Source organism: Aphelocoma coerulescens, chromosome 2 (genome assembly GCF_041296385.1).
Source record: "Aphelocoma coerulescens isolate FSJ_1873_10779 chromosome 2, UR_Acoe_1.0, whole genome shotgun sequence".
In the NCBI taxonomy this organism is placed as follows: domain Eukaryota; kingdom Metazoa; phylum Chordata; class Aves; order Passeriformes; family Corvidae; genus Aphelocoma; species Aphelocoma coerulescens.
Window position 1 is genome coordinate 10,468,572 of NC_091015.1, and position 26,110 is coordinate 10,494,681.

General features: G+C 38.0%; 1 protein-coding gene across 5 annotated transcripts in view; it reads right to left on the minus strand.

Annotated features, from left to right (window-relative positions):
* The window catches only part of LARP4B (La ribonucleoprotein 4B), a 57,187-nt gene that overhangs the window by 23,873 nt on the left and 7,204 nt on the right, over positions 1-26,110 (minus strand). For 3 of the 5 annotated variants that reach the window (XM_069006445.1, XM_069006446.1, XM_069006443.1), the window contains exons 1-3: positions 4,445-7,883; positions 2,376-2,523; positions 2,022-2,183 (exon numbers count right to left, since the gene is read on the minus strand). In XM_069006445.1, the coding sequence (XP_068862546.1) occupies positions 2,022-2,183; positions 2,376-2,523; positions 4,445-7,825 (3,691 nt within the window). In that variant the 5' untranslated portion in view covers positions 7,826-7,883. Of the gene's footprint in view, positions 1-2,021; positions 2,184-2,375; positions 2,524-4,444; positions 7,884-14,680; positions 14,816-26,110 lie in introns of those variants that run through there. The other 2 variants (XM_069006447.1, XM_069006448.1) reach the window with 1 other exon arrangement.

Below are 26,110 nucleotides of genomic sequence, written 5' to 3' on the forward strand. Positions count from 1 at the left end.
TTTTCAAATTCAATACATGTTCATAATGTATTAGTTACCAACCACCGAAATTGCATGGCAACACTTTTTAAGACAGAAAAGAGAAACCATGTCTGAATTTACTTGTTAACCTCTGTTCTCCAAATACATAAAAATCAGAAGCACTTTTAGAAGAACAGCTAGAAGCACATCTCAAAAGTAAAATATTGAAGCGATTTAGCTTGTAGATCTGTCTTCCTTTCTCAGGAGATGAACTGATTTCTAGCTGATGAAACCCTGACTAATGCTGCTGACTAATACAGCAAGGGAACAATGCAATGGAGGCACTCCATACTTCTGGCCTCACTCTAAATGACCAACAAATTAATTCAGAGAAGGTTTTCAAAAATGTAGTTACAGAATATCAGCAGATATCCAGTCTACTAACAACAGATATGTAATAAATTTACAATCTTTTGGTTAAGAAGGCAAAATAAATTTCTTTCTTATATGTGGAAGTTTAAAAATTATCACATGGAAAACATGAACTTCATGTTCCTTTTAGTTTAGACACAATAAACCAATGTCAGTAGAGGGTAAACTCATTGTGTCAGTGGGAGAAGTGTTTAAAGATTAGAAGATTTATGGCTTTTAGAGATTTATAAAACATATAGTAGCACATTATTAATGTAAATATGTATGCATGTAAATGTAAATTAGTTTTTTAAAAATACTTCACACCAACTATTGCCCTCTATACCCTTCCCTTCACTAACTTTCATCCTTTTATTCAGCTCTTCTTAGTCTTTCTTCTTCCTAAAGCAATTCTAACTTTCTCCCACCATGCTGTCCTTTATGTGTTCTATTCTGATGAAGAGAACACAAACACCTGAGAAATACATATATCATGTTCTAACCACTATTTCCCTTCCCTGTCTCCTCTTTCTTTCTTGTCCAAAACCTGGCAAGGACCAAAATTATATGCATTTTAAAAAATAATTGTTAAAAAATGGAAGATCAGATTTCAGACTTGGGACCACGTGTCACTATTCATCAAGTGGAACAGACCCAACCTGCTGTTCAGCTGTTTACAACACTATCAGACTCGTGTTAAAAGTTAACTATTTTTGGCACATAAAGGACACACTGACAAGTTCCAACATTAATCTGAAAAATACTGCTCCCTTCTAGAGTGTGAGACGTCATTAATACAATTTTCTATTTGCCAGCTAGTTATTATTTAATATTCCCCAACAGTACCCTTAAATAGAAGGGTCAAAGAGAACTTTCAATTTTTAAATATAAGCAAAGATGATGCTACAACTATGTCGGATTTCAGTTGTCTTGATTTCCAGCTATTATGGATGCTGCTATACTGGTAATTTTAAATACATGTTACTAAATCAGTTAAGCACAATGAACAAGGAACAGACCTCTCGTGAATCTCAAGAAACACCCAGCACATTTTCTTCTCCTTCCCATCCCTCATCTCAGTTCAAGTAGTAATCCTACATGCATCTTGCACACCTTCTGTCCCATTCAATGAAATGTAAGCATGGCTGAATCTCTATGCTAGTTTCCAGAAACTTCTTAAAACATACCATCTGGTATAGACTACAGCTACTAACAGTTGCACTGAAAAAAAATCCTGGAAGGAGTTCATTAAATAAGAATGCAAAGAAGTTAAGACTAAAATGTTGCTTATTTCAGCATTTCAAGTACAAAACTGGTCTTTCCACACATTAACATTATTACTTGAGACACAAACTGTAAGTGAATCTCAGCTCAGTACCTGACCAACTAGAAAGACGCAATTGTTTGATTCTATGCAGCACCTTGTAAGACTTAAACCAGGAGGAGACTGGTCTCCAAAGATGTCTAAGTTTGATTACAAAAGAGACAGGATTTCCTAGGGTCTCTTTAAAGAATGCATATATTGAACAACAAAAGTCGTATGGTTTGGGGGGGGCTTCTTTGGTGTTTTTAGATCTCACTGTTCAACTCGAAATACGTGTTTAGTTTGTTTTTAAACTAAGTCCAAGCACTTCTTAGCTTTTCCTTACCTGTCTGGGTGGTTTCATGCATAGACTCATACTCAGAATGATCGAGAGCCAAAGGGTTCATATCCGTCTGCTCTGAGCCCGGAACAGCTGGGGACGGCTCCGGCAGCTCTGTCAGCACCGCATTCTGGTGCTTTTTGTCGCCATCGCCGTTGGCATCCAGTCCTGCAGCACAGACCACAAACACACTCACAAAGTGTTCTTCCTAATCACAGTAACACCACTGTTACAATGAAATCTGAAATAAAGGTGCTTACATACTTGCTTTAAATTTTTTAACAGAAAATTAAAATTGAGACAGTGCTGCACTGTATTTTACCTTCTGCTTGAGCAACAGCTAGAAACTCTTATTCATACCTTCTTTACAAGAATCTGGAGGCTGGTCAGGTATTTCTTCCCACGTTTTGCTCACGCTACCATCAGTGGCACCACTTGCTTCCAAGTGTAACATATGATTTCCCCACACCTTTGCATTGGGGTTTAACTCAGAAACCTTGGTTGACTCCTGCAAAAAGAAATTGATTATGCATTTTGTGTGGATGCACAGCAGCTATCTGGTGCATAGATACACACAGTTTCAAATAACAGTATCAGACTCTAGATTGTACTGTCATGTTTTTTCACACCTGAATATATTAACTGAATTCCCATAATCATTTCAGGTAAAAACACAACGGAATCACGCTGCACAGTATTCACTGCCCTGATTAAGGGCCACCAGAAAAGGCTATCCAAGCAGAGCAAATGACAACAAACATTTCATTATTTGCCTTTGACAGGCTAACTCAGCCTGTACTTGACCTAGAGTTCAGGCAGTTCTCTAATATACATGTCTACTTGATGTTGATTATATTGCTATTGTATCTGTTTCTGAAAAACAATACTAAAAAAAAAAAAAAATCAAGAAAATACAAAAGTACTGGGATTTTTCTGAAATTATATAAACATGTAACAGTTTTAATAAACATTATGGAAAATTGAAAGCAGTAAGATGTGCATGACAGCCTCTGTCATTACCTTAAGAGGAAGAACAAAACATTAGAACAAAAAGGATGAATAACCAGATCCAGTTAAATCATCTCAAACCAATCTCCTTTAACCTCAATTGAAAATGTACATATTTAATTATTACATATGGTTATATACAACCATCATATAAATGGTTACATCTGTGCTTCAGAGAGATTGCTCTCTGCAGTGCAAACATCTATTACAATACTTTTTTATAGCAACATGAGACAGTTCTCTCTTGTTTTGCTAGTATTTGAGCAAAATGCATTGAATTATTCCATACCAAGAATATATCTGAGGTGTTTTAATATAATTACACTGGGAAAGAATATTGCTTATTATAAGACACACAAAAAAGCTTGTTAAAAATCTGCTTTCTGAATTTACAGATGCTAGGAACATCACAGTGTTTAAAGACAGGCACTGCAAAACCCCACAAAGCTTTAAATCTTCTCAAACACACACACTCAAATACTTATTATCACAGTGCATAGGAAATATATCCAGAAAAAAAAAAAACCTAAAAAAATTTGACTTAAGCAGATCTCTTGAATGACAGAGAAGACTTACAAAAAGTGGTAGTGTTTGACGTAATTTCTTGAATAGTAAGGATTCAAAGATGACAGCAAGATCCATCAGTTTCCATTTTTAATAAAAGAAGTTCCCGCAGGAGACAGCAAACAGCCTCGAGTACAATCCATTGCCCACACTGTGGGCAAGTACTGGGCAAGGTCAGAGCAGCTGCTCCAACACAGCCGGTGAGGGGAACAGTATCAGGGAAGCTCAGCAGGGAAGGAAAAGGAGCAGCAGGTTTACAAGAGTGGGTAAGGCTGGAGGGGACCACTGGAGGTCATCGAGCCCAACCTCCCTGCCTGAGCAGGGTCCACAATCCTCAGGATTGTATCCAGACAGCTTTGGTTGTTTCTTAGCCCAGCTAGCCACGATCCAGCCTAGCTCTTTCCTCTCACTTCTTCTGCAGCCACTCCTTTCTACACCACTACTGACCTCCAGAAGTGAGCCAAAGATTTCCTAATTGCTACCAAACAAGAATTTCAGGAAATCCACAAACATTTCTTCCATACAAAGTTAAAGAGCCCTAAGAACGGTTTGTAGAAAGCTTCCTTTCTGCACACTGAAGTGTTTATCTTAAGTTCAGATGGAACTGAGAATCTGCAATCAAGTTACTTTGCCAATGATTAAACTTTCACACAAATTAAACAGAATGAAAAAAATCAATATTCAGCAGAATTTTTAACTTCTGCATTCTGTACACCATTCAGTTTTGCAAAGGAAAGGGAGTCCTCAGGTTCTGGACAAAATAACAGCTATTCAACTAATAAAACCACAGTTTGACTTGGCTTAGTCAAATTTACAGCTTCAGCTTTAAGAGCAAATCACTTCTGCAGAATACTTACAAGTTCGTCTTTATTGTGCCATCCCCAAGTACCACCATATTCTGGTGCTAGCAGCTGATACGGGTATGTTTCCACTGTGTATGAAGCACTTGTTAAACTTTCAGGTTCATTCTGGAAGTTTTCATTAACTATACACAGTCTGTCATTCTTCATTGTATCACTAGAAACGGCATTATTCCATAAAAAGCCCACCAGATATTCACCATTACCAGAAGGAACTGTGTCAGAAAGCTGCTGATTTCTCCAATCAGCATTGCCAGTCTGAAGATTGATGAAATGTGACCACATTTCAACGTGGGGATTTTGTCTGTCCAGGTCATAGGAGTGCTCCTGGTCACTTGATCCATTTTCCATCAGATCTAACACGCACTGCTCTCTGCCTTGTTGAAATCCAGCTGCACCAGGAGAGGTGCTGGGTATTTCATAGGAAGGAGTAGCAGCATATTTATCTACCTGCTTTGGGTCAACACAAACTCCAAGCTCTTTGTTTGAGAAAATCTTGTGATCTGGCTGCATCTGTTCCCAGCTTGTGGTCAAGTCATTCATCTGAGTATTTAATATGTAACTGGTGTTTTTCAGTTCAGTAGTCTTGGCTTCCAACTGCTTCAAATTCCCCCTGGTAAAAGGTTCTAGATTCCCAGCTGATAAACCAAAACCAGTGAGGTTCTCCTTTGAGTGGATGCTGACACACTGGTTTACTTCACTGTCCTGAAGATTACATTCATTTACATCATACATACTTTTTTCATGAGTTTCTAATCTCTCTTCAGTAAAAGGCCCAATAGAAACTTGTGTGTTCCCAACCTCTGGCTCTGGACTGGCACAGCCACACATCTCAGGCTCTTCCGCTGGCTTATCATGCTCATAAGAACATGCATTATGACACAATAAAGGCAAAAGGTTATGGTCTTTATTTAAGGGCTTACTGGCATCTTCCAGATTTTTAGCGTCATCTTGTAATTTTACGCTCTTGTACATAAAACTGTCCGTGGCTGCAGGTACAGTGGAGTCAGAGCGAGCGTTCTCACTGTCAGCCAAGCCCTTATTGCAACTGAAGATGCCTTTATCACAATCAACAATGTTAGCATCCAGATTCTGTTTTACATTTTCTGCCTTGTTATCAATGGACTCATTTAGCTGACCTTCAAATTCTGTCTGTTTTACAGATTCTACTACATGCCCAGCTATTTTGGCTGGCTCAGTCTCTGCACTCCATTGATTTTCCACTGTGTGGAAGGAATATACATACTGTTGTTCATCTTGTCTACAGTTCATGTCTATTTTATTCATATTCTCACATTCCACAGATACAGAAAAGACACTGGTTTCGTTATCTGAATTTGAATATTTGCATACTTTACCTTTATTCCTTGGTGACTCTTGTGAAACTTGACACTCTAGGCTGTTTTCCTTTAGGAACATTTCATCTGTGCTTGGATTATGTAGTTCATGAGATGTCACAGTGCCATCACTTACCCCTGATCTAGTTCTGCTCAAGTTACCAGCTTCCTCAAGCAAGTCACCTTTTAGTTCAGTGGCACTCACACAGACATCTTCCTCCATGCCACTGAGGTTTGCAGCTTCAGATGATGTCTTGATTTCAGTGCAACCCTTATTGGGAGTTTGAAAATCAGAACCTTCCTCCAAGTTTAGCTGCATTTCAGTCATGTTCAAAGCTTCACAGCTACACAAAATTGTACCTGTGCATTTCTCTCTCTCTTTCAAGGATACTTCAAAACTGCTGTGATGTTCGCTAGAGCCTGGTGCAAATATTTGGCTATCACCATATGTTCTTTCAAGTGTGTTCTTTTCCACATTGGAATTTATTTCACTTTCTGGCTCTAGAAAGCAGACTTCTTCAGCAAGGTTTTCTACCATGTCCAATTTAAAGTTACCCCCCATGTTCTCTACTACCTGTTTAGTATTTTTTTGCTCTACAACACTTGAGGGATGCCTACTTAAACCAAGTGGTACAACATCTGAATTATTACTTCCCTCATATTTTTCTGAATTCCATACCCCAGTGTTTACCAATACACTGGAAATACGATCGCTGTTTTTCACCTTTTCTGACTTAGGGCTGTATTGGTCCTCTCCAGCAGCATCCACAGGCTTTACAGAATCACAAGTTGTATGCAGTGATTCATTCCAACTGACAGCACCACCCCTGGTATACACCTCATCTTGCTGATTCTCAAGGATGATTTCATTGGACACTTTTGCTCTTAAGACATCTGTTACTGCACTGTCAGTATTTAACCTAGGCACCTGACACCTGTCAGTCAGTAAGTTATCAAAAGAACATTGGATATCTAGGCTACAATATTCCTTTGTATCCTTTTTCTGCATGTTTGATCTATCCTCTTTTTTATACTCAAACAGTTCTTTCTGTGAATTAAACTTAGCTTCCACTTGTGCCAATTGCTGCATTGGAAATTCCTTCCCACTGTCTAGAGGTCGTGCCATGGTGCACATTCCTTCATCAGTAACAGCTGAGTTATCTATGTCTGCTGCAGTCTCTTCATGCACAGTAGCTGGCACCTCTTCATCCCCTTTCAGATCTTCGGCATCTACAATACAAATGCTGTAAAACTCTTTGTCTTTCACATTTTGACTGTTGTCTACATCAAGACAGGAAAATGTTGGAGACATCTCTCTATATGAACTCGAAACTTTCTCTAAGCTGTCACTCTTGCTGTCTTCAACATTTACGGTTGTTCCATTTTGCCTTGAATGGTCACACATAACTGCATAATCCTCCAGAGAATTTCTATTTAAGGAAATTTCACTCTGTAAGCCTTTGTCTACAATGTCTGGTACATGTGAATTAGAAATACGATCAAACAAGCAATCCTCTTGTGCAGCCACAGTTTCATTATTAATATTGCTATTAATATTTTCTATATTGTTCATATGCTGACCATTGCTATCAGATTTTGTAGGTGCTCTTTTTTTAATAACCCTATCTTTCTTTTCTTCACTTTTCTGCAGATTTCTGTATGTACCAGAGACTTTCAAGAGGTGACTAAAGGAATTAAAGAAGCTAAAAGGTCTGCCATACATCCTCCTAGGGCTAGCATGGGGAGCATTCCCCATGCCGTTATATGACGAATATTTTGCTTTTCTACCCCAAAAGCCAGATTTAGAATCTGATACTGCGCAATCATCGCTAGAAACACGTTCAATGCCGACTGTTGCAGCTGCCCCATTAACTGTCCTTCCCACTGTACGCAGATCCTGGCTTTCCACAGTTCCAAAAATTGAAGATAAAGTTTTACTTATCCTTGACTTTGGTGCTTCCTCTTCCACAGATTTTTGTAACAAGCTGGTTTTCTCCTCACTTGTGCTGTTACTCAATTCTTTACTGAAGCAGCAGCCCATGTTTAGTAAGTAGTGTCAGAGGGTCTTCTCATTGCAAATCACCTTCCTCTTTACACTAACTTTCTATGGCTACTGAGGAGACAAGCCAACTCCCAACTGCCAAAAATAGCACACATTAAAACCATGCAGGGGTTCATGTGTCATTGCCACTCAAAGTCCAAATCCCAGTTGCTGAGCAATGTTTCAGTATTTCATCATATACACTGTAATATTCAAACCAAATACTCCTAATGGGATTAGAATCAGTTTACGAGTATTACCATGTCTTGTGATCTTCTATTGTTTAATTTCCTAAAAAGTTTTATTCATCCAAATAATTAAAATATTTAAATGACATCTTTCAAAACGCCCATGTGTGCCAGAAACTACTGGTCTTCATACTTAATACAACTCCCACCTTCCATACAAGGATAAACACATTCTGGCTTTACATGTTTAAATCTGACATGTACATCAAACACGTTTTGGACCATTTTCTCCTTCTCCTCCCTTCCCCCAGAGCTGAACTTACACCACCATTACTTCTTTAGGAAAAACAAGCTAAAGATAGATAAGACCTCATGTATTCCATTGAGCAGTCATTGTACGTTATCAGAAGCTAATTCTGTTCCAAGCCTTTTTTTAAAATTTGTTATCTGCATTAAAAAAAAGAATACATAATTCCTCAGTGACCTACAGCACTGAAGGGGGCCTCAAGATCATTTACCCACCTCATGGTACTGTGACAGGATTAATCATACTTAACCTCAGAAGAAAACTGTGTGTACTTTTACTAAAAACTCAAAAATATTTAAAAAGTCATTTGACTGAATGCTACTCCTTCCATAAGTCTGTCCTCAGTATAGTTTTCATTGTTGTACATATACAGACTCCTTCTGACCTTATAACAAATAAACCATTTTTATACACATTTACATATTGAAATACTTCAATTACTCTAAGTTCTTGTAGTTGCTAATAAAAAGTGGTTCTGTTTCCTCAAAAATAAAAGCCCAGTAAAAAAGCTTAAAATACCCAGCAATCTTTTTCTGCTCTAAACAGTTTTTCTTCTTTGCCTTTCCATTACCTCACATTGCTCAGACCTTCTCTCAAATTGACTGCTATTATTTCAAATTTGGATCCCATACTTCAGAGAGCTTAGAGTGTACAACTACAGCACCACTCTGCTCTGTTACTTAAAAGATATTGAAAATATGTAAGAGTGTAAGGCAAGACAGACCCTTAAACTCTATTTCAAATATCCTTTAATTTGACAAACATTGAACTCAGTGCTATTTTTCATTGGTTGTGCACCTTATGGCAACTAATATTCCACTAACTCTGACCATAAAACATTGCTGAATTAGCTAAAAAGTATATCCTCTCTTCAGCAAGTCTGCTTCAATGTTGCAAACTAAGATCAGAGGAAAACTACCCTCCCCCTACCCCTTATCCAACCCAGGAAGACTCCAAGTGCCTGCAGCTACACTGTTCCTAAGGATAGGAAGTCTGATGCATCATTGCTGCCATCTGCTGCATTTTTTTTAATTCTCCCATGGGACAAAGTTATTCAACATGCTTGGATCCAGACTGAAAACTATGCCAAGTCACTCCTCTCTTTAGCATTCCCTGGAACTGAGAACAGGGAAAGGGGGAGGGAGTTACTTATAATAGTTTTTTTGAAAAAATGCCACGAGCAAACAATTTAACTGTTTTTAATGTCAGCTTAAAGTCACAGTAATACTTAAAAAGTTCACAACTATTCAGAAAACTCCCTTATCAGGTGAACAAAGAGCAAGATTTTTCCCTTTGTGTTTTAACCATTACTAACTTGTGCTTTCTAGAGAGGAGCTAAGTGTCTTTAAGAGACAGACCACAGCAAAGTTCACTTTTCCAGTGCCTTAACAACCACTTCTCCTATCAACTAATGGGAAGAAATGGGGTGAAGCAGTTTCTGCCTAAGCAGAAACTTATTCCAGTTTTCCCATACCCTTCTCATGTGCAAAGGCACATTTTGTACTTGTTCCTTTGTTTTTATCTTAGGGTTCCAGGGATAATTTCTATTTTTAAGCAGTTACAGTGCACATTCATTAAGTCAAATTTCTCAATACTATTTATTTTGAGATCACAACTTTAAAAAAAAAAAAAAGGCAACATGAATTTAAGCAGAAAATGCCACTCTTGCTATGCTACATCACCCGAGGCACCTTCTGGCTAAGCTAAACACTGCCACCAACTTGAAAAGCACTTAATAGAGTTCATGCTCTGCTACTTCAGAGCCCAGCTTGGCTGGGGAGTAGGTTTTGGGTTGGTTTTTTTTTTTTTTCCCTTTATTCATGCATATTTTAGCTCTGGGATATTTCTCATCTACTCAAAGCCTAAACAGGTTTTCTGTCTCCATGAAACAAAAATGCTCTGAAGCAGCACTTTCATAACCTGAACAATTGCTTTTTTTAATAGGCATTTAGTCCTATGTCCTTCACACACCTAGGTAGAAGGCAAGAAGTCAATGTGCTTATTAATGTGAGTGTACTTATCCATCTTTTATTTCTCCATGTATCTGTTCTTTGCCAAGGAATAAGGGTTTATCCCAGATATAGCCTTATAGGCCTAAGTTTTAAAACATAATCTAAAGTTAAAATAATGCAAGTCAAAACAGTCCTTACAACCTACTGACATCTAACTTCCTTTACTCTTTTTCTATAATAAAGTCATGCAATTGTAACAAGTCCTGAAGAAACAGTGATTATGCTGCGCTCCCAGGCCATACCCGATGCCATGCCCACCATCAGTTAAGGGAACAGAGAAGAGCAGCATCACAACAGATACTGCAGTGACACTCCTGCAGGCTTCTTGGAAACAGCTCATCAAATTGCTTAACTTTCCTTCCAATAGACCATGGTTAACGGACTGCTAAGAGTTTAAGTACACATTCAACACACTGAAACAATTAAACATGAGCATTAGAAGTCATCTACAGGTACAAAACTATTCTTATGGCCTACACACTTTTCCTATGGCCTAAATCTAGAATACCATGACAGAAAGAGCAAACACCAACCAGTATTGATCCTTCATGATGCTGATACTGCATATGTCCAGTTTAAGGTCTAATTCTCCCATTGCTTGTTTAAAGCTAGTCGTGATCTCTTGAATTATTACATACCACCTACTCATTATACAAACTGCTACTTAGCTTTAAATTGGCACATACTGAATGTAATACTGTGTATTGTCAAATGATCTGAGGATTATATGGTATACTGGATTTTCACTGAGTACATGGTCCTGTATTAAACTAGTAAATCTAAGTTCCTTTTTCTTCTAAGGCTTATTCTTGAATGGACTGCAAAAGGATTTTTGCACAACATACTCTAGCAGCAATAAGCCTGAGACATTCTTTTATAGTACTTCCTAAGGAAAACATTTTTGGGAAATACAATTCAGTGCAATCTTTCATGAATTTCTAGTTATTTTTCCTCTGCTTTGAACAATGGTATGACTGAACTTGTATTTACAGTACCTATAAGCATTGACAAGAATCGGTGTAGCACACAGATTTGAATTCCCATTAGCAGAAACCCACAGCAGCACCTAATTATTCAGCTAGGGAAAGAATGGGTGATGCTCATATTGCAATCAGACAGCAAGTTTAAATGGCCCCACTGTAACACCCTGCACTGGCACACACATTTACAGAACTTGCTGTCGCTTTGAAGACAAGAATCCCTTCTAAAGTTATTTTCAAATTTCCAGATCAGGTCTTCAATTTGGCTAATCAAGGAAAGAAAATTCTTTGGTCATTGCAAAGTGCTCTGAGAGGCCACACATTCAAATGTGAGCATGGCAGAGGAAGAGTTTAGGCTCAACAAGCAACAAAAAAGACTGTCCATACCTTTAGCATTAAAGGTCAGTTAAATTCTGTCTGGCAGAGACAGGACATACAAACTACCTCCACCATGGGATTTGGGTCTTGGCCTCTTGTGTCAGAGCAACCTCTAATTTTTAGCAGCAAAGAGTTACTATTGAAAAGGAAACACAGAAGTGAGTTAAAATGGAGTGAAACATTTCTTAAACACTGACTTTCCTGGGTCCAGCCTAACAAGGGCTTTCTCAGAAAGAGTAATTGTCAATCAGGATACAAACAGTCCATTGACAGATGTCACCTGAAGTGACAAAGTCCACCTCTAGGTTAAAGAAGTTGCAAAACCAGCACATTTAACTCCCAAAGCTATGAAAACCATCAAAGTTAAGATTCTGCTAGCCTCCTCTAAGTTACGTATCTCCAATGTGTAAGTCTAAGCTACTGTTGAAAGAAACCCATGAAGATCCTCAAGATGCAAATTTCCTTCAAATGACTTGTGTGCAAAACTATCAAAATTCTGCTGTTAAATACTACTAAAATCAACTCAAGAATAGTTGTGCTGGAAATGAACCATACTAGGCTAGTGACTGATCTACATTATGCATTAAATAGCATAATTTCATAGCTACTTCAAGGGAGAAGAAAAGACTGTCTCCCTCTCTATGAGGTTAAGCCTTTGAAAAATGTTAGTAAATAAGTGACCTGAGTATCTTTAAGCAGCAACCCTGGACAGTGATTTCTGAAGGATTCCATCACAACATCAAAACTTGCACTTTAATTTAGTCACTATTGATTACCTATTCAAAATTACTCACAGCAGAATATGTTCAGTTTTGTTCTTGCCAAAAAACAGAATGACTAAAGTTATAATTAGAAAAATTTAATTATTGTTCTAAGAAAAAAAAAAACCAAAACACTTTATATAACCACTTCCGATTAAGAACTAGCCTACTACTTATTTCCACAGGATCTACATAAGTGCATCAAAATTCCCCATAGAAATTTTGTAACTTTCTTCCTGAACAAAAGCATTTGGACAAGGTATATCAAGGTATCCCAGTGGAACAGCACAGCCAAAACAGGGAACACAATTCAGCACATTTCTTTTAAGTCTATTACAAAAAGTCTCCTAGAAACTTCACTAGGTGCCATGGCAGTATGGCCTCATATCAAATGTACACTGAAATAATGATCAGCACAAACATGCATCTATATCTTTTTGCAGTCTAGCCCTCTGATTTCAAAATAATTAAGACACAAGAAACACGAGGTGATTTTCACTTCACCTTGAGTATGTACTTGCTAAAGGCAATAGTCAGGATTACAGAAGTTTTTCTCCTTCCTATCACATTCATGGAAAGATGCAATCTTAATGATTTTAGTTTGCTAATTTTTCCTGCACTCTGAAGTTTTTCTCCAACTACAGCTTGTTCCCAAAACTTGCAAGTGAAGTCCTGAAGCACTGGCAAAAATCAACTCATGTAAGCAAGGCATTACAGAACAGACCATTTAGAAAACACCACTTTTAACAGAATATATTGGTAATTATGCTCCTACAACATAATGACCTTCTGATGCTGTGCATATAAGAGTATCATACTGGTATAACTTAAAACTTAATAAGCCACAGGTCTCATATTTTTCAGATAAAACACAGCCAAAGAAAAGCTTTAACCACATAAGAACAAGTTATTTGAAATGTACCATTATAGTACTATAGATACATTCCATAGTATCTAAATTGGCACCAGCCTTCTCATGAAAAGAACAGTAAGGTCTTTTGAAATTTAAAGAAATGGTTACTCTCTTTCTCCAAATATGTAGGGAAGAATGGGTATTAAGATTTAGATCCAATTTTTTCTTTTTTTTTTAATAAAAATTCTAGTATGTCAGATTAAAAGAACTAGAATCCACGTGAAGACTCATCAAATTGCATTTAATGCTAATGCTCCTGATGAAATGCACAGACAGTTCCAAGCTTTTGAAGGAAAATCTGCAAACCTCTCTTACTCAAGTTTACACACTGGTTTATCGGCACTAATGCCAACTTTTAGATGTATGGCAGAAAACCAGGTTTGATTTTTTCCTCTACTATCAAGTAAGTGAAAATTCACACCTGAGAAATGTAACAGAGAAGAGAACTCAGGAAAAAAAAAGGGGGAGGGGAGAGGAACAAACAAAAAGTGCACCAGCTTGTTTAGAAAAGAAAAGCACATGTTTAGAGTGTTTTTCAAAATGCTCCTTAGTGGCTGCTGCAAGGTAGGTTGGAAGCAGGAAGCATCTGCTGCTTAGCACAGCACAAGCAAAGTGCCTGGCAGAACATACAGTGAAACCAAACCCTTCAAGATGTCCCAAGAGGAAACATTCCTCCCAATATACAGTTAACAAAGATGAAAATTTTAATACATTTGAATATAAATCAAGTATTCAATCTTCTTGAAGACATATGTTACATTCACTGCAACATATACACATTGTATGATACTACTGTATGACGTGCCAAAAGCATCCCATACAGCCACTTACTGGATCCTGCACAGCAGCACAGAAACAGCAGCACGTGCCACTTGGCAGAACTGACTGAGCAAAATTCTTGTTACAGATTGCAAACTCCTGCTTGTATGGGTTTGTGCTTTTTTCAATTACACATACATACAAACTGCATTCTCTGCATTTTCCTCACATGGTAACATGTGAGCAAGAACCTAATTCAAGATTGGTGATACAATTCCTACACAGCCTAAAAAGCCTTGTACCTTAAATGGCTGCAAACTGCCATAGCTTGAAGTTTATGTAAATCCCCCCACAGGGCTGAAGCAAAGTTAAGTTGAGGCTCCTACTCAAAATGGAGAATTATCACCTCCAACAGCTCTGTTCTAGCTGTTTAATGTTGCAATGCTGTCAGCCAACTGTCTTCTACAATGTTCTGACCTACAATTTTGATTAAGACATAGCAAAAAACACAGTGTTTCATATAACACACCAGGGGAACACGCAATTATGATACTTACTAGATGAGAACCGTCCTTAACTTCTTGTACTTGCTGCACCTGCGGTTCAGCCACAACTTTAGTGTCCTGATCAGAAGTCATGAGCTGTCTGCTTTTTGGCTGCTCAGAGAGAACTTTACTGGTCACCTTTGTAAGCTGTGGAAATAGGAAGACAAAATATTCTGTAAGTGGTTGCTGAAATTCCCAAGAACCCGCAGCCACTCCAGAAACACTACCCTGATTCAGACCAAAGGCCCAAAGAGCTTCCACCCAATACAGTCGGGATTATACACTCAGAGAAAACAGAAGATGAGGATAAAGCAGATACACTCAACCGCCAGTCACTGGTTGCCTTGGGATTACAGATGAACACTTGCCACAGCAGTGGGCAGGGAAATTCCATTGGGAAAGTTTCTTTTGGTTCTCACCTTAATTATTCAGACTGGATTTCAAACCGTGACTTCTTCATACCACCTGGCAGACTGCACTCAATAAGAAGCATTTAGTCACAAACTAACCCATCTTCTATAACTACTTTGATGGTCACTTTATCTTTGCAAAATTTAAGCAGCATGTTACAACAGTTCTCCTGGAGTAGTAATGCTGAGCCAGTTCTTCTGCTCTATCATCCCAAAATCTTATTGTATTTGATTAAACAAGTAAAAAACTGAGTAGGCTTGAAAGTCTGACAGTGACTTTACTGTGAAATTTGATGCTATTATTTAATATTGTTATTTTAAAAAGAAAGTCTTTAAAAAACAATAAAAGCTAATTTAAAGCATGAAGTCTCAAAGTAAATATTGGGGTGTGAAAATCAGGCTTTTTAATTTTTTCTTTCCTAAAAAGATGTAAAATGCTTTTTTAGTTTCTTATTCATATGGAAATTCCAGTACTGCATATGTAACAATGCATGAGAGAAATGTATTGCCTTCAAGTTGGCGACACCAAACTTCATACAACCTCCTTAAAATGAAAATGCAAAGATTTGCAGCACATGGAAGTTAATGGTATTGTTCCATTCTTTAGGAGCATAAGCTCCTTTTAGGCTACCTTGATTCCAAGACTGGAGTAAAGAAGTCTTTGTTTCAGTCTGTGGTATTATGGCCTTTCATGGAATCTCCTTTACGCTACATTTTGAAATGGACAAAAGCAAATGCCAAATACAACTGACTGAATATATTCCAAAATTTTCAAATAAAATTACTATGCTCACCTATGAACTGATTCAGACACCTGTACTACAGGATTATGCAAAATATATTTTGTACAGTTGAGGAAACAAATATACTGACATCTCCAAGAGGATGAACATTTCAGCTTATATGGAGAGTTGCTTATCACTTTGTGCTACTGATGTAAAGTCAGCACGAAAAATATGTTTTCAAAAGAAACACATGTACTGTGTCACTACTATATTCTCAGAAGTTCCTTTTCCTAACACTCTGTCTCTCAGCTTGGAATAGAAACTATTTAAGTAAGGAAGAAATGGCACAGACAAAAGCCACATTAAAATAAAACTAAAAAAATTACACTATCCCTCACATACAGTGTTACACACATAAATATACTCAAAGGTTATGTAATGAAGTCTGGAATTCATTCAGGATGTCTTTCATAAAATAAACAAAAATCATCCTCAGGATGAAAGCATTTTCAAAAGTAGTATAAAATAGCCAGACTCTGTGTTGCTCAAAGCCATGCACAGGAATATGTAGGCACATTAACACTGCACAAAGTGTCTAAGCCTCTTGGAGAACACTCCTGCTCGTGTTTTGTAAAGAAATTGTGTTTAGCCTTTCAAAATTTTGGACTAATTTTTTTTTTTTCTAAAAAGAGCCAAAGACTCCTTACTCATTTCATGCTTGCTGTACGTAACCCCCACTGCTGTTCATATTAACCTTGGGCACACACTTTAGTCCAGATTCATAGGCTAAAGTCTACTTTACAGAAAGACAAATGTGTTTCAGTCAGCCATGGTGGTATCTACTCAGCATTTTGATCCCCACATCAGTGCTCAGGTACCTCTTTGCATCCTTCTGTCACCTACTTATCTCACATATTCCCATTCTCTTCTAGGATCAGCCCTTCCAGAGTCATGCTGCAATCTCTTCCATCCTCTGGTACATAGTTTTAGCACCAGAACTCTGTAAGTCTATGATAAAGGAAGGGAAGGGAAACAACTACGATCATGTGAGCCTATCAAACAAAAAGTGAAGTTCCACTACACATGTATCCTTTAAAGTGTTTGCTGACTGGCCATCAAGCACAAAATATCCAGCTAAATCATTAATTCCAGCTGAGGACAGACAAGTTGTCAGCCAACCTGACAACACACAACTCCAGTGTGCACATTGCGACTTCAAATTTCTTGGGCAAGCCACCAGCAGTTAGAGCAGCATATTATTCTACTGCTTTTCAGAAGTCCCTTAGATGAGATTACACAAGATGCTCTCACAGGCCACATCTAGATTGAAGCTCTAGGTAACTTTCTTTGCACTACTCAGACTAACAATCATATTCTCATTAGATACACAGATTTGTACACAGATTAGATACACACCACACCAAATCCACTCACCTTGTAAACCAGTAATTACAATGTCAAACCCATATATTTAAGTTGAATTTTAATCATTAAGGATCAAAGTAGCACTCCAAACAACAGCGATAAAGTAATTTGTTTGAAGAGGATAAAACCTACTTTCCAAATCCCATGATTTTAACAATTATCAGCCACTGCCTTTTTGCACATGGGCAAGCCATACAGAAAGATCCCAAACCCAGAAGGAGGGAGCTTCTGTTGCAATTTTCTTCACTCAATACATCCCACAGCTACAAGTCTGGATGATGTGAAGTGCTCCGCTGCCAAATCCCATTGGCTGTGAGATACTTTAAAATGACTTCACATGCAGGGCTGTTCTGGAAAGTTAGTATCACCTTTTCTACTGTAGAGCTGCCACTTATTGGACTCCTAGAGAACAAAACCTACATGGTTGCAGACTCCCATGACTATCATGCTAGAGAATACAAGGGTTGTAGAAAAAGGCAGTGTTACTTCAAAAAAAGAAAACCAATAAAAATCATGGAATGTTAAAAGCTCTCCATAGGATATATTTTAGCATGTTTTTCATTAGTATTGATATATATCTTCATATAAAAGCTTATTTACACAAACCACAATCAATAGCTGGTAATTCTAGAAACCACGGGTAAGGATTCACTGTTTTAAAGAGTTTATCAGCCAAATTAGTGACAAGTTCAATAGAGCATTTCAATGCAGCAATAAAAATTATCATCCAGCTGAAGAGTTAACTTGCCCATGACTTTAAAAAATATGGTTTACCAGTCAGCAGTTCCATGTATCTTTTGATAAATACATGTTGCTGCAATAAGCAGGAGATATTCAGGAGAAAAATGCAAGTTGGCAAACCTGTCTGGGATAGAGATAGCACTACCTAGAGCAGAACACTGAGCTATCAGAATCAAATGACAATTTTTTCATCACAGAATCACAGAGCACTTTTTTAGTTGAACAGGGCCTTTTGAAGGTCATTTAGTCCAACTCCTCTGCAATAAGCAGGGACATCTGCAACTACATCAGGTTGCTCAGAGCCTTGTCCAACATGTCCTTGAATGTTTCCAGGAATGGCACATCCACCACCTCTCTGGGCAACCTGTGCCAGTGTTTCACTGATTTAGAAGCACCCACTAATTTCAATTCTGCAAATGCATATAGTAAATCATTGTATCCTTCTAGCTTGTCATTTGGTCACCACAGAGTAATAAGTCAAGTTCAACAACTTGAAAGTAACTCTGCTCTTGACCCTACTACAGACATTCAAATACTTATTTTGACAACTATCTATCCCGAGAGAAACTGCCTAGATTTTATTGAGAATTATCAGAAGTAGTCCAAACTTGGTTTGTAAATAGGCAAGACAGAGAAGTTTAAAATACAGGTAAAAACATTTTTCTTTAGAAACTGAATAATATTCTACCATGCTTGCTTTCCCCAAAACTGTAATACACTGCTCCATCTGCAAAACTACTAATTGCAACATGAAGGGGAAGAGTGCCTTATTACTTGTTTTCTCATTAGTTTGAGGCCAATGGGGGGGGGGGGCAGTCACCCTTTATTTGTACAGATCTGTCCCTGCTGACACCTGGTGAGTGGTTAACCTGAGGACTTAAAAGAATATTTTCAGGAGGGTCTGAGACCACCTGGTTGAGCAACACAGGTATTTCAGCCTACTGGTTTCACTCTGCAACATCCACAATCATCTTCACAAATAAAAAGGTAAGGGATTTGTTGGTGGGGGAGAGGGGTTGATTTTTTCTTTTGTTTTGTTTGTTTTGTTTATTTTGTTTTGAGGTTTTTGTAAGTTTTTGGGGGGTTTTAGTGTTTTGGTTTTTTTTTAAAGTTGACAGCATGGTTCTTTACTGTCAAGTATTTTCAAAAACATTTAGTTAAAAGAATTCCAAAAGAATTCCATCATTTCAGAAGATAGCAGATACAAACCAGCAATGGCCCACAGGATGACTATACGGAGAAGTGCAGACAACCACTTGATCACTCTTGTCTGGGTGCCAAGCCAAGCAGAGCTGGGACTGCTCTCGTCCAAAAGCCACACGTGTGCGTTAGCATGGTGCCAACATCAGACTAACCTTTACACTGCATTTTCGTGCAGGTTTAGGTATCTTAGTACGGGCAGAATTAATGTGCAACTGTCTGAGGGTATTTATAAACACACTGCATCCCCATGCACCACAACCTTGCAAACAGTTTGGAAAAGACACCTACCTACTTGATTGTTACACAGCAAAAAAAAAAACCACTACTGCTCTTGTTGACGTCCCCAAAAACCTCCCTGGAGTGTAGCCCCCGACCCTCCTGCTTTCATTAATAGACATCTTTAATTTTCCTAATTCGTATTCAAAGTGTGCTTTTCTGCAGTCTGTTTCACTATCTAGAGTTACTACAGTCTGAGTAGCAGCATGCGGTTCTCTCAATCAAATCAGTCAGATAGATCTGTTATTTAAAAACATGCAAAACCCCAAACAATGCTCTAGGGCTGAGATCTTGCCTGCCAACTTTCAGCCCAGAGTAATCAGCCCTTAAAAAGAGATTTACAAATGCAAGTGCTGACAACTAACTTTCACCCTGCAAACAGCAACACCATAAAACAAAAAAAGCTCACTAGAATAAAAGAACTTTTCACTGCTCTTCCAGCAAGTACAAACAAAAATAGATTTGAGCTTGGCTTTGTGCAGAATTCTTCCTAGCAAACATTTTAGAAACTTTAAACACAGATCAAGATAAAGTTTTCACAAGGCTAATACAGAAATACACTTCAGTAACATGAGAAAGCTTAAAGTGTTTTCCAAACAGAGGTGCACTGCTTAACTTAAGCCTCATAACAAACTTCCAGCTGCAGGCCAGAAATCCTCCTTCTACTGTGAGAGGGAACATACTTTCTCACCATCTACCACACACTTATGTACCCATGAGGATCATGAGAACACAGCAGAGGTAATCAGAGCTACCACTGAGCTCAGCTCTGAAAAGTTTTAGCACCTGCTGAAGACATCATATAGACATTTATATGAGAAATAAGAGATGCCTTTTTCAAAAGTATGCTACAAATTTAATACATTAGCTTCTCTTTAAACAAAGTTTTACTTTTCTTTATTAGTTTCACCAACACTGTGAATACCCAAAGCATATGTAGTATGTCAAGAGTTAATCATGTTCTCCGTCCCAGTAAAGGTGCCAACTCAGATACAGGATATATGGTTAAGCTTATGCAGCATCACCAAGAAAAACTGGAAAAATCCTAACCCTGAAAGGTTGGAAGTTTCCTTCTTAGTGTTATAAGCAGTGATACAAACTTTCAATTTTCATCAGGTGGCTGTTTAGAATACTTTCAAAAAAAGATCTCAGCTGTAAGAGTTGACCCATCATCCTGCTGCACAGGGCACATGTTACCATTCTGTAGATGAATCACATCATCCAGGCTGTATCATGCTCACAGAGAAAACTTATGACAGAACTCAGGGGCTTCCATCTCTCCCTTCTCAGTTTCTTTACAGAGCAGATTTCACAAACAATCCAGCTTTCAAAGGATGGCATTATTTAAAATAAAATATACTGTGAAGACGTAATATTAGCACAGCAGATAAAACAGCTGCGAATGAGAAATCTAACAACAGCAAAAGTGTATCTATCTGTTTGTGGCAATCTCTGCAATCATCACTGTGCCTGCATCAGTTGTAAAATCTCTATTACATAACAGCAATTAAAAAGCTGACATGACATAAATATTTAGTCACAGCATGTGTCTACAGAAGTTTTGAATGCACTTCTATTAAAAATCATCACAAGGTTCTCAATTTGTTTAACTGCTGATTAGTTAAACAGTTGGGGAAGAAGTTGAAAATTCACATCTGGAGCTTAGTGTTTAGACCCAGAGATTTATGGAAGTCTGTCAGATGAAGGTTTCAAAATGTACATGCATCCAGTGTACATGACAGCATGGTGGCTGGAAAGTTAGATTTCAAAAAACCCCAAGAGAAGTACCGCTGGATTTGTTTCAGTTTTCCTTCCTGCCAAGAAAATTACTTATGCCCCAGTACTCCCCAGAATAATGCAACTTCTGGGTTCCTGAAGAGGAACATGGACATAAGCACTGGGGGCAAACCTGCAACAGGACACTTGGCAGACTCAAGGCATTTCAAAACACACAAGGCAACCGGGTGTTAGCAAGAAATGCAGTGTCAGAATAACCTAGAACCTAATGCTGTACTTTTTTAACATCCTCTAACAGAAAACACAAGCACAAATCATTTAGAGCTGCTGCTGCATCTACTTCACAAGTTTGTATTTTTTTTAAAAAACCCTTCTGTTGTTTATAAGGTTGATAGTGTGCAAAATTGTTCTGCAGTTCTATTAATTATCCTTTCAAATGTAGTCTCTCCTCTAAGAAAGGCTGAGATTTCAAGAGAAACAGTAAGTCTTGCTATTTAAAAGGAATGTTGCATTTCTTTATTTAAAGATCTATGAAACATTTCTGTATAAGGCTTCCCAAGCAATTCACAACTCTCATAATTTACTGAGCATTCTCACTCACACAGAAACCTATGTGATTAAGAGCACACCAGAACTGATTACTCTGCAAGTCTGCAAATTGAGATCATTACAGTAATTAGCTGCCCAAAAGATGCCAAGCAGCAAGTTACTAAACAAAGGTGATAAAATACCAAAGAAACCTGATACTGGTAAATGATAAGGACTCTGTACAGAGGCATATGAAAAACTCTTTCAGTGAAGAGCAAGAAAAATGGGAAGAGGGTAAAGTTACAGTCTTATTCACTCACCATCTCAAACAAGAAGATGTCAACAGTGCACAGAAGACAACAGAATGACCCCCACCAAAAAAAAATTATCATTTTTGTATCTAGCTTTTTATGCACTGTATTTTAAATACGTGTGCCTAAAGTAAATGAAATAATTTCACTACACTCAAAGGTCTCTCACAGAATTTCTGCAGCCCTCCTGCACACCAAGAAGCTTCACATACAGTCACTATCTGACGTGCACTCAAACATCACTCCAGAGATGGACCAAGAAGCCTGTGGATCATATCCTCCTCAGTAATGCAATACACCAGATGTTTAATGGTATATAATTTAACAAAAATCTTACCATTTAAGAACACTAGGAGTGCCTACCAAGCAGGAATAAGCCACTGGGAGGAAATTTTTATGCCTGATAAGAGTGTCACGTGCCTTGAAGACAAGTGTGATTGTGTCATGAGCAGTTTTCAGTTTGCTTAGGGCTTGTTCTCAGTTTTCAAGTCTGAAGCAGCACTCTCCTGACTGCAGGCTGAAGCACATTACATTAAGAAACCCAGCTCATTAATTAACAGGAGTTGCTTCATGTTGCACATCCATCTCAAAGCCACAAGCTTGTTTTCCTCACTGTAAGTGGACTAACAGCACACACCCTGCAGGTTATTCATAGAGATGTATATTTAATTTCTATTATAACTATCGTGTTAGATAAGATATTTATCAGATGATGATTTCAAAAAGTACCACACTTAATTAAAATTCATCTCTTGACTCTCCGATTTGTGCATTTTCTAAGCAACCCCTCAAATGGCAGAGTTAAATTGCTAGCAGCTCAGCCAAATCATGACAATTCTGAAAAGAAAAGTGGGATGCTAACTTAATATAAATTAATTATGATCATAGTTCTCCACAATCCCATTCTCTCTTGATAAGCTGAATGTAGAATCACACATTTTACATTCATTACCAAGGCCTACAAAAAGCAGGAAACATCTCACACTGAAGGGAAAAGGTCTTTTAATTTTCTCAGGAAAGAGATCAGGAATTTGTTACTCAAGTACATTAGGTAAGTACCTAGAAGCATAATAATTTTCCACTAAAATGCTCCATCACTTGCCCTCCCTTATATTTGTGAGCATCTGAATTCCTCCCTACCTCCCAGCTCTGGCGTGATTTTTACTTCTCCAGGACAGAAAACATCACCAGCAAGAACAGAATTTGAATAAATTTGAACACCCCCTTCTCCAGTTAAACAGAGAACTACACAGTAGTTGCCTGCATATGCACTTTACTTCTGTGACCACCAGAAGAGCAGTAGAGGAGAGAGGACCCAAGCTGAACGCCTGGTGGCATTAATCCTTCTGTCCTCCTCTAGGAAACCAGAGGAGCAGAGCACTGCAAACCAAGTACTTCAGTTCTGAGTAGAACTGAACAGCTGAAGTCCACATCACTCTGCTGCTGCTGTTACTCCTGCTACAAAGCATCACAGGTAGTTCCTATAACAATTTAATAAAACAAAAACAGAAGGTAAGAGCTACAGTAACATACCTGCAGGACCTTCACAAGAGAAACCCCAGCAGATTGCAGACTGCCTGTACTGAATTAAAGAGTGAAAGGATAGGCCACTGCAAACCACTGGTCTTCTGCATTGAAATAATCAGAAAATTAATTAAGCCTAAACACAGGGCAAACAACACTTTAAAGTGCCTAAAGAAGGACAAGTTGGGAGTTGGACCCCACACTCTGCACAGTACTTCATATCTGCCTCTGCTTCCAAACTACATTTGGAATACATTTGTTAAATGAGCCTAACCATAGAGCCAGACTAATTTTTCATATAATCTTATAAAACCAGCCAGCCTAAATAATGACTAAGTATATAAACCCCCTTGTTTTTATGCCTAACATGGGCTAAGAGAAACTGCAGAATGTGATGGAAGCTCCCTCCTTCTGCAAGATTTTTTTCTTTAATCAATATATTTTAAAAACTGATTAGGTTCTCATCAGAGCAGAGGCATCACATATTATACTAACCCACTGCTCACATTAATTTCTTGTAACACTCCCATCCACCTGCATTTACCTGTTACACCTGCCTAAGCTACAAGGCAACAGCCTATGCTTGAAGTGTCCAGTGCAGTAGTATTCTATCTGTAAACAAAAGGTACAGCTGAGGCAATACAAAGAAAAGTCTTGGTATTTTTACTAATAAGCACAAATTTAACTGCTAAAATTGTTTACTTTCTAAACAAATATTAATTCTAGATATATTGGGATGATCTTTGATAGGCTAATTGCATTTTCTCTGAAAGTCAAAGCTTCTCAATAACTTCAGAGATCTTTATGCCAACAAATTAGCTGGGAGACTGTTCCAGGCTTTTAATTTAATACCAATATTTAATATCAAATACTGCTCACTGATGCAGAAATTAATTTTGTCATTTCATGCAAATGTTAAATGATCAGAAAAAAATGATGGAAAGCATCACAAAAATATGCTTCTAAATTTTAGCACCATCAAATACAAAATCTCACCTTAATCAACTATTATCATCCATGTTGCTTCTTTGTACTAATGTGACATGAGTCAAAAACTGCACAACACTTCTGTACACACAGAAAGCAGAAGAGCAATTGATTAGAAACAGTAAACTGAATTGGTGAGAAAATTCAAGCTTGCCCTGGAGTAGATAAGGCAGCAGCAAACACCTGTTAGCCCTAATGACTGGATTTCACAAAATATTGCTCATTCCCGTACTATTTTTAAATAGTCATTGACAGAACACTACATGGTAGCTTAAACCCTCAAACTCTTAAAATAGGCTTATATTGCTCTTTCCCGTAGCCAACCAAGATACTACACGAAGAAAAAGCCGCGTGGAAGACTTCTCCAATATTTTTTTCTACGAACGATAGTTCTTTATTTTGCCACACGTTTCCAGCAGGTAAGTTTACTTTGGCCCTCTGGACACTAAGTCTGTCTCAACCTACAATATCTTCTCTGAATTCATGCACATATGAGGAATTATTATGCAAAGATAATATCTTGCATAATAATGTATTTTGTTTCCCTTCTTTCCCCATATAACTCGCCTGCTCTCACTTAACCAATGAGATTAACGGGATTTTTTTGGCATTTGCTTTTCTTTAAAGTAGCTATTGAAGGGAAGTATGAAAATAATTTTCCTAGTCCTCTGCTGAAGGAAGCAACAATTAAACATGCTAAGAGCTCACAGAGAGCAGTGAAGTTTACAGAGACTGATGCACTTTCACCATGAGAGACAGTTTCAGTCTAAGACAAACTGATTCCTGACTTGGAGTGAAAACTAGAAAGATACTGAACTTTGTTGGATAACGTACTCACCAGCATCTCAGGCTCACTGTAAGTGGACTTGTCTTTTCATAAATTCTGTTTGTTTAACAAAACAACTGCCAGTTCTACAGTATTTTACTAGCTGCTTCAAGTTTTTAAAGCTAAGATGCATTAACTGATGGTCTATTTGGCTTTTTCCAGTTCTTCAAAGAAACACTAAATCTTCAAATGCTGTAACACATGACAAGGTTCCAGGAGATTTAGCACTTGCTTAGAGGGAACAAGTTAAATGTTGTGCATGAAGAGTGTCAGTTTGGCAATGTGGGAACAACGAACTTCCTTGTTTCAATTACTGAATGTTCCTCCTCACGATTTACCAATACCAGCTCTAAGTTTTCCGCATTCTTCACTACACTGCTTACCAGAGAGTGGCTGAGGCACTCACAGCCTGCCTGTGACTCCAGGCAGGACACTTGGCAAAGGGAAAGGAAACAACTAACCCAGCTCTGCTGGGCAGGATTTTATGAACAACATCTTCCTCAGAAAAGTCCTGAAGCTGGCAGAAGCAGATGCAGTGTTTTATGACAAAAGACAAGATTAAAAACATCACTTGAAGCTACAGGGTTAATATTTAGTGCAGTTCCAAGGGTGAGGTTAGAAGTCTGACCTTCTTTAACAGATCTTAATAGTCTTATCTTAGAATACTGCTGTTACTTGGATTCCATGCTTCAAGTCTGCAATCAGTGCTGCACTTAAGCAAGAGGAGGTCAAAAGCTGCATTTGGAATT